The sequence below is a fragment of the Pelodiscus sinensis genome, chromosome 19 (genome assembly GCF_049634645.1).
Source record: "Pelodiscus sinensis isolate JC-2024 chromosome 19, ASM4963464v1, whole genome shotgun sequence".
Classification (NCBI taxonomy): Eukaryota; Metazoa; Chordata; order Testudines; family Trionychidae; genus Pelodiscus; species Pelodiscus sinensis.
In genome coordinates this window covers 17,805,778-17,814,308 of record NC_134729.1, presented here as the reverse complement: position 1 = coordinate 17,814,308, position 8,531 = coordinate 17,805,778, and the positions used below count along the sequence as shown (strand labels likewise).

The window sequence follows — 8,531 nt, the reverse complement described above, 5'->3', positions numbered from 1 at the left end:
CATCCCCCGGTCCCTGCACACGTCGCAGCTGGGACTGACACATGCCCTGCACAATGGGGTCACTCGAGCGGCGCCTGCTGCTAATCAGTCGCTGTGGCTGGAGCCAAGCCAAGGGAACGGCCCTAGGGCCAGATCCACAGCTGGGGTCAGCCGGTCTCGCGCCCGTGCCCGAGACATTCCAGCTGCTGGCTCCAAGGTCCCCCTCTCAGGCCCTCAGGTGTTTTCTGCTCTGGGCAAGCCAGCAAAGAGCAGCTCCCGCCCCCAGGTGCACCCTGGCTACCCACACAGGGAACTGACAGGTTCTAGGACCCGCCTCCCCCTAGCCCCACGGGCAGCGAGCGTGGAGCCAGGCCTGGGCAGCGCTCCCCAGTGCATTGCACCCTCGCCTGCGGGCCGTGTTCCCTGTCAGCTGGGCGCGTGTGCGGCGGCTCAGGGGAGATTCCAATGCCGCCCAGCTGATTAACGGAGCGTCCGCAGCCAGGTTTGTGTCTCTGCTGGTGGTGCACCTCCACCCTGCCTCGGTGCACAGAACAACATTTATTCCGCACACAGATGGAAAAAGTCTGCAGGGGGATGGAAAAGAGTAGAGGGAATGCTGCCTGGCTGGCCAGGATCAGGGGCTTTTGCATTCTCGTGTCTCCCGAGGGCGAGGTTTCAGGGGGTCGCTAGTTTCAGGGTGGCACTGATCAGACAGAGCAAGAAAGGGCAGGAGGGAAGTCAGAGAGGGGGAGTTTTGGAGAGGTAGAGGGTAGGGGGGGCAGCAAGAGAGGGAAGTGTTTTGGTGTCTGACCCCATCAAGAGCGGGTGTGGAGCATCTCTCAGTAATTACACACGCATGCCACACACACAGTCACACACCACACACACCGCCATATCACACACACACACACACCCCACACACATTCTGCACACACCCCGCACTCACACCCCGCACACTTCATGTACACACACCCTGAATGCACACACACACACACACACACACACACCCCGCAGACGCACACATACCACACAGCCGGCACACACACATCACATGCACCCTGAACACACACACACATCACACACACACATCACACACCCCGCACTCACACCCCGCACACTTCATGTACACACACCCTGAATGCACACACACACACACACACACACACACACCCCGCAGACGCACACATACCACACAGCCGGCACACACACATCACATGCACCCTGAACACACACACACATCACACACACACTGCACACACACACCCCGCACACTTCATGTACACACACCCTGAATGCACACACACACACACACCCCGCAGATGCACACATACCACACAGCTGGCACACATACATCACATGCACCCTGAACACACACTCACATCACACACACACTGCACGCACACACCCCGCAGACGCACACATACCACACAGCCGGCACACACACATCACATGCACCCTGAACACACACAAACACACACATACTCATCACACACACTGCACACACCTCCCCCCGCACACACACTCACTTTGCTAGGGCAGCAGTGACCTTCATCCCCATCTGGGTGCAGGGACCAAGCTCTGCAGCCTCCCACTGGAAAAGCAGGTGAATGGAAACCCTGTCGCCGTGGCAACCAGGTAGGGACCCCAGAGGCCACCTGAGCTGCGCACCCCGGAAGGACCGGGGACTCCGGCAGCAGGCCCTGCAGAGCGAGCCCCAGGCAGCCTGGCAGGAGCAGGGCCGAGGCCTGAGAGGGGCGAAGGGTCTGAGGACTCAGGCCCAAAGAGGGCCCCATCCTGCCCCTCCTCCCCCAGGTTCTTCGCAGCCCCCCAAGCCCGTGGGAGGGGCTCCCCAAAGCTGCTCCCTCGCAGGAGCTGGGCTCTGGCTCCAGATGGCACCTCCCAGGGAGGGCGGAGTGCGTCCTGCCGGCTCCGGTGCGGCCAAAGTCCCCAGCGCACGTGGGCCCCGCCCGGCTGCTGACGTCGGCGGCATGCGCCAACGCCCCTGTGCCCACGGACACCGCAGGCTCCCAGCAGCGTACCTGGCCCACGGCTCCCCACCGTTAGCAAATCCTCTGCACGTCCCCAAGCCCCAGCCACGGGGCCGGGCTGCGCCCCTGGCATTTGGGGGGCCCTCCGGCTGCCGTCGGACACACGCACGCCCTGCCGCCCAGAAACAAACCCGCTGCCCGGTCGCTGGGCTCGGGCGGCTGCCCCCGGGGCTGAGTGCGCTGCAGGATAAATCTCCGTCGGTTGAGAGAAAACTACCAGGCTGGCCAAGCCAGCATGCGGCTGGCCTGGGGCAGAGAGCGTGGGGCTGGCAGGGTGCCCTGCACCTCCCTGGGCAGACACAGAACGTTCCCTGACTGCCGCCGGAGGGAACGGAGAACAACAGGATGGGGAGGCTGGTCCTAAACCACAAGCCGAGCAGAGAGAGAAATCGGATCCACCTGGGGCAGGCGAGGGGGCAGGTTTTGGTGGGTCTCTGCCTGCCCGCGGCTAGTATTAACTAGATAATCCTAACACACAGGCCCAGCTCCAGCCAAGCCCTTTGGCTGTCGCACTCAGAGCCGGAGCCTGTCTCATCCGCACCTGTGTACAGAAAGGGAAGGCCGGCAGAGCCTGCTACCCGGAGTGCAGGACCCTAGCCGGAAGGGAACTGGGCAGAGAGCAAAAGCCAGGCCTGTGACGGTGGATTTTTGAGTCCCTCCATTCTGGGGAGGGTCACACTCAAAGTGCCCTCCCGTTTTTTCCATCCGGCTGCGGAATACATTTTGTTCTGTGCACCGAGGCAGGTGTGGATGTGCACCACCAGCAGGATGTGGATGTGCCCCCGACTAGTGTTTTGTTCCCCTCCCCAGTGGGAGGGCATGCCCGTAGAAGCACATCAGAATGGCCAGACCGGGTCAGACCAAAGGTCCATCTAGCCCGAGATCCTGTCTGCCGACAGTGGCCAGCACCAGGTGCCCCAGAGGGCATGAACAGAACAGGGACCCATCAAGAGATCCCTCTCATGTTATCCATTTCCAGCCTCTGACAAATAAGCTAGGGACATGTAGCTAGCTCTTTTTGGAACCCTGTTAAAGGTTGTTTTTGGAATCCTGGCCTTCACAACATCCTCTGGCAAGGAGTTCCACAGGTAGACTGTGCGCTGCATGAAGAAAAACTTCCTTTTTTTAAACCTGTGACCTATTAATTTTATTTGGTGACCCCCAGCCATTGTGTTCTGGGTCCCAGCTCCTTATGCACAGCTGTCGGGGTGGAGGTCGGGATCCGGTGGCCAACAAACAACACAGGGAAACAAAAGACAGGAGGTTTTAACCGGAATCCGGCTTGGAGTCTTTGCAGCTTAATAGACCTTGGGGCTAGAAGAATGCGAGCTGCAGAGATCCCAGGGTTAGCTGGGACTGGCATAACCAGCCGGTCTGACCTGTGCATCGCAGAACCTCGCTCGCCCCCAAACAATTCCCATTGGAAACCCAGCAGATCCAGCCAGTCTGGATTTTAAACCGGTCGGGGCTGGAGACCCCACCAAGCCGCTTTACGATTCACTCCAAGGCTACTCTGCACCCAGTTCCTCTCCTGGCCCACGTCCAGCCTGGCCCTATCCAGCTCCACCCAACAGCCCAGCGACCCGGTGACACCATCCTCTGCAGGGCGGGAGGGAGTCAATCAGCAAAGATTTGCTCCCCAGGCTGTATGACCTGATCACTGGTTAGCCATGCGTAGGAGGCCAGGTTCGTGGTGCCCGGGGCAGGGGTGTATCCCACAAGCTTCCAGGAACCACGGTAATGCAGGGCAGTCTCTGCTCCGATGTTTGTAGCCTGTCCCAGGGCAGGAGCCGCACGAAAAGGGGCTTGTGAGTTTGCAGTTCATCTCGTGATGGGGGCGGAGGGGACGCCTGATTTTTGAACGCTTGGGGAAGGCCACACCCTGAGTCCGCCCACCGCCTAGCACAACAGCAGCTGCCCCGGGAGAGTCGCTTCGAGGTGCCGCGATCCCACAAAGAAAGAAGGGGGAGAATGCTAACGAAGCACATTGGATCCGTTCCCAGCCCAGCAGCAGGGCCCGGGACCGGCACTGTCAGGCCCTCGGGACCCGCTGTTAGCTCCTGGCCCTGCAATGTCCCCAAAAGGCTGCCTGTGATTCACTTATTGTTACGACTGCCGCAATGGCGTTCCTGCGGAGTCTGGATCTATCACAGCACGTCCCGACCTCATCTAGCCCTGCCCAGGCACGTCCCTCTGTCTATCCAGCCAGCCCCGTCCTCGCCCACCCACCTATCTCCCCCACGAGCACTGCGCGGAGGCAAAGTTTGCGTCTGCCTCCGCATCAGTGTCCACAAAAATATTCGGTGGACGTGGATACCAGCGGATATCCACGGATTTGCAGGGCTCAGTCCCTAGACACACCCCACGATTCATCCCCATATACACCCCTCTATCCCCATATACCCCCATCTGTCTGTCCATCCCCATGCACACCCCATCTATGCATCCGCCCCCAGATCTCCACACACACCCCTTAGACATCCACCTGTCTATCCCCATAAGCATCCATCCCCATACACACCCCAATATCAGTCCTTCCCTATATGCACCCCTCTGTTTATTCATCCCCATGTGGACAAGAAGCAATGGGCTTAAAATTGCAGCCAGGGAGGTTGAGGTTGGACATTAGGAAAAACTTCCTACCTGTCCGGGTGGTGAAACACTGGAATAAATTGTGGGGGGGGTGGGGGGGGTTGTGGAATTTCCATCTCTGGAGAGAATGAAGAGCAGGTTGGACAGACGCCTGCCAGGGATGGTCTAGACGGTGCTGGGTCCGGCCACGGGGGCAGGGGACTGGACTCGGTGACCCCTCGAGGTCCCTTCCAGCTCTAGTGTTGTAGGATTCTAGGTGCAGCGCACCCCCATGTCTATGCACCTCCCCATCTCCAACCCCCCTGCCGCTGTGTCTCTCTGGGACTCGCACTGAGCTCAGGGGAGTGGCTGGGGGGCAAAGGCCCCCCAAAGTACCCCCTCTCGTCCCCCGAGCGTCGGGCGCCTGCTTTGCACGCCTCGCCCGCTAGATGGCGGCCTTGCCCGCCTGGCGCTCCCTCCGCCCGGCTAAGTCCCTGGGTCGCTGCCTCCAGGCTCGCTTGGCCATCCCCGAGCGCCGCGGGCAGGAAGGGACACGGGGGGGGGGTCGCCCCTTTGCAGCCTGCCCCCCCCCAGCAATAAGCACAGCCCAGTCATTCCAGCCCCAGCTGCCCTGCGCCTGCCACGCAGGCTGCAAACTGCCCGGGTGGGTTGTTTATTTGCAGTTGCTGGGGGGTGTTTTGGGTGCAAATCCAGCGGGGGCTGATCTGCCCCCTTCCCCGGCTCCCTCGGGCTCGCCTCTTGCAACACGGGCTGTTTTGCACCGGGCGGGAGGTGACCTTTCACCTCTGCCAAAGTTCAAGGCAGGCCGGCCTGTAGGCTGGACCACCCCCCGCCCAACCTGCTTTGCGAGCAGAAACTTGTGCGCCCCCCCGCCAGCCCCCCTGCCTCCCCAGCTCCCCCCCCCCCCCTTCCAGGTTGCTGCGGGACACTTTGGTGCCTGGCTTTGGAAAATGCATTCAAATCTAAGTGACCCCCCCAGCCTGCAAACGCCCAGGCAGCTCGGGGAAGCCCAGGCTGCCGGGGGGGGGGGGGGCGAGGGGGGGGCTCAGCTGCAAAAAGCCCAGCAAGCGCGAGGCGCCCTGCAGGGCTTGTTGTGAAACGAGTCACACACAGGGGGGGTTTTTTGCAACCATGACTGGCTCCCAAACCTCATGATTAACTCCGCTTTCCCCGCAGCCGCCTCCGCAGCACCCGGCTCCGGGCCGCCTCCGAGAGTCAATGGGCACTCACCCCCCCCCCCCCAATGGCCTTGCCTAGGGGAGCCACTAGGCGCGCTGGCTTTTCGAATCGACCCCCCCAGCTCTCCGGGGTGGGAAAGAAAATCGAGTTTGTTTCCCTTTGCAAAAGCCCCTCCCTGGGCAGCTGGCCGGGGGGGGGTTTGTTCCCTCTATAAATAGCCCCCCCGGCTTCTCCTGCGAAGTTTTCCCTGGGAGCAGCCCCGCGCGCCGTGGAAACCCCAGGTCCCTGCCCAGCAAGAGGAACAAAAACTTGCTGGGAAATTCAATCGAAACTCTCCCTTGGGTTTCAAGCCGAGCTCGGCCCCCACCTTTGCAAATCTTTCCCCCGCCCCACGTGGGAGCCCGGCTAAATTTTCCCCCGAGGGCGAGCCAATCGGCGGCCGTCGTGTCTTTTGCTCCGGCTGGCGGAAGAACCAATAGGAAAAGGGCGAGGCCACGCCCCTGTCGGCGAGGCCATAAAAGGCGCCTGCCGCGGGCGCCGGAGCTAAAGGATCGTTTGGAGGCAGCTGTGCCTTTGGATTCGGAGTGACGCCGGATTGACGTTTGGGGAGATCGGCGCCGAGCGGGTTTCTCGAGTGGATTATTGCACCGGGGCTGCTTCCCTGCGGCTGGGTGGGGAGCTTGGAGTTGGTTGCTTTCTCCCTCCGGATTTGGAGCCGCTGTGGATTACAATTGCATCATGACCCTGGAAGAGCTGGTGGCTTGTGACAACACCGCCCAAAAGTAAGTGCTTTCCTCCCCGCTCCCGTAGCCGCCACCGGGCCCTGCTGACTGGCAGCAGCACCTTCCCCTGCGGAGCGCTCCTTAACGTGCCTCGATTTCCCCTCCCCTCTTGTGTCTCCCCTGAAGGATGCGCATTGTCAGCGGAGCGGTGGAACAGCTGCTGGTCGCCGCTCAGCGGCAGGACTGCCTGACCGTCGGCGTGTACGAGTCTGCCAAGCTCATGAATGTGTGAGTATCTCGGAGGCTGCCAGCCCTTGGTGTAGCTGGGGGAAGGGGTGGGGGGTGGGGAGGACCCGGGTGCCCAGATCGCCTGGAGGAGGGTCTGGTGCCTGGAGTGCTGCAGAAGATGCCACATGCCACCCAGCTCTGGCATTGGCCGCTTGCCAGGCAGCCGCGGGTGGGTGTAGGGAAGGAGGCTGGAATTCTCCTTAGATGGAAAGTCAGCTGGGGATGGGGAGGGGACACCGGCTCTCCCCTTCCCCCCGGTTCTGACCTGCCTCCCCGCCTCTCGCAGCGACCCAGACAGCGTGGTGCTTTGCCTCTTGGCCACGGACGAAGAGGACGCGGACGACATCGCCCTGCAGATCCACTTCACCCTCATCCAGGCCTTCTGCTGTGACAACGACATCCACATCCTGCGCGTGTCAGGCATGCAGCGCCTGGCCACTGTCCTGGGCGAGAACCCCCAGGACAACAGCGAGCCCCGCGACCTGCACTGCATCTTGGTGACGGTGAGTCGCGGCGGGAGGGGTTTGCCGGGTGTTGTGCACCTGGGAGCCACGCTGGGTTCCGCTGTGGCTTGTCTCCCAGCGTGGGGCCAACGCCCCCACGTGACTTGGACCGTGGCCCGGGCGTTCCACTGCTGTGTCTAGTACCTCATTACTCATGGTGTGGGTCACCGCCTGAGCATGCCTGCCTGGCCATCACGTGGACAGCTGTCCGAGAAGCCTGCTTTACTAACATCTGCCTGTTCTCTTTTTTTCTCCCTCCCGCAGAATCCGCACACCGATTCCTGGAAGAGCCAAGGTCTGGAGGAAGTGGCCAGCTACTGCGAAGAGAGCCGCTGCAACAACCAATGGGTCCCCTGCCTCTCGCTGCTGGAGCGCTGAGCTACCCTATTGAGTGATGAATTCCTCTTCTCGAAAACCCAACATTTAAAAAACACCCCCAAAACCCACCCCGTGAAAACGAAAGCTGCGGCGTGCCGGAGAGCGGAGCCCGCAGCGCTGGTGTGCATGGAGAGGGAGGTGCGGCGGGGGACGGGCAGTGGCGATCGAGTCGCCCGAGGGCTGTGACGGCGGGGATCTTAAAGGAGCAGGTCGCCGGAGCGGGCTGGCCGGAGACCGTGTGGGGGAATGGCTGCGTGGAGGTGCATGGACACTCGAGAGCGTGAGGCGCGCTGGAGTCTTGTGTGCAGGGCGCGCTGTGTGGCACTGGCTGTGCAGGCCACGGAGGACTGGATTTTCCGGCGCCCCCGTTGTTTGCAGGACGGGGGAGCAACATCTTGCCAGAGACTTGATGTGGCAGGGTGTGGAAGGAGACTGGATATTTTGTGTTGCATCCGCTTTGTGTTGCGGACGGCCGATGCAAGGACTGAAACGGACAGTTGCAAAAGAACTCTTATTTTTCAAAGGAGAGAATGTTGTATATATTTATAAACTCAAGAGGGCGACTTTTTTTCTTGGCACTCGAGCCAAGAGGCTGAGTCTCTGTTCTTGTACCATGAACTTGCAATAAATGTCTAAAACCCAGATATCACTTCCTCATGCATCTCCCCCCTCCCCTTCCTGCTGCGCCACTTCCAGCTCCTTGCACGTTGCACCAGAGTGGGGTGTCCTGTCCTGGGTGATTAGATCAGGATGTAGCTGTGTGCTTAACCCAGGAGCCCTGCTCTTGTGCAAAACACTGGCTCGCTGGCGCCACCGCTTCTGTAAATTGACAGAGGCTTAGA

At 60.9% G+C, this 8,531-nt stretch overlaps 1 protein-coding gene across 1 annotated transcript; it reads left to right on the top strand.

Annotated features, from left to right (window-relative positions):
• The first annotated feature begins 6,349 nt into the window (after positions 1 to 6,349).
• On the top strand, positions 6,350 to 8,331 carry GADD45B (growth arrest and DNA damage inducible beta). The gene is made up of 4 exons (XM_075902740.1): positions 6,350 to 6,580; positions 6,707 to 6,808; positions 7,095 to 7,311; positions 7,576 to 8,331. The coding sequence occupies exons 1-4, from the start codon at positions 6,537 to 6,539 to the stop codon at positions 7,687 to 7,689; spliced, it is 477 nt and encodes a 158-aa protein (XP_075758855.1). The 5' UTR covers positions 6,350 to 6,536; the 3' UTR covers positions 7,690 to 8,331.
• The last annotated feature ends 200 nt before the right edge of the window (positions 8,332 to 8,531 follow it).

Bases quoted from the DNA above. Each gene is read 5' to 3' on its own strand.
- GADD45B (XM_075902740.1), top strand. From the start codon at position 6,537: ATGACCCTGGAAGAGCTGGTGGCTTGTGACAACACCGCCCAAAA. The intron at 6,581-6,706 runs GTAAGTGCTTTC...TCTCCCCTGAAG, and splicing joins TGTGACAACACCGCCCAAAA to GATGCGCATTGTCAGCGGAG. The intron at 7,312-7,575 runs GTGAGTCGCGGC...TCCCTCCCGCAG, and splicing joins TGCACTGCATCTTGGTGACG to AATCCGCACACCGATTCCTG.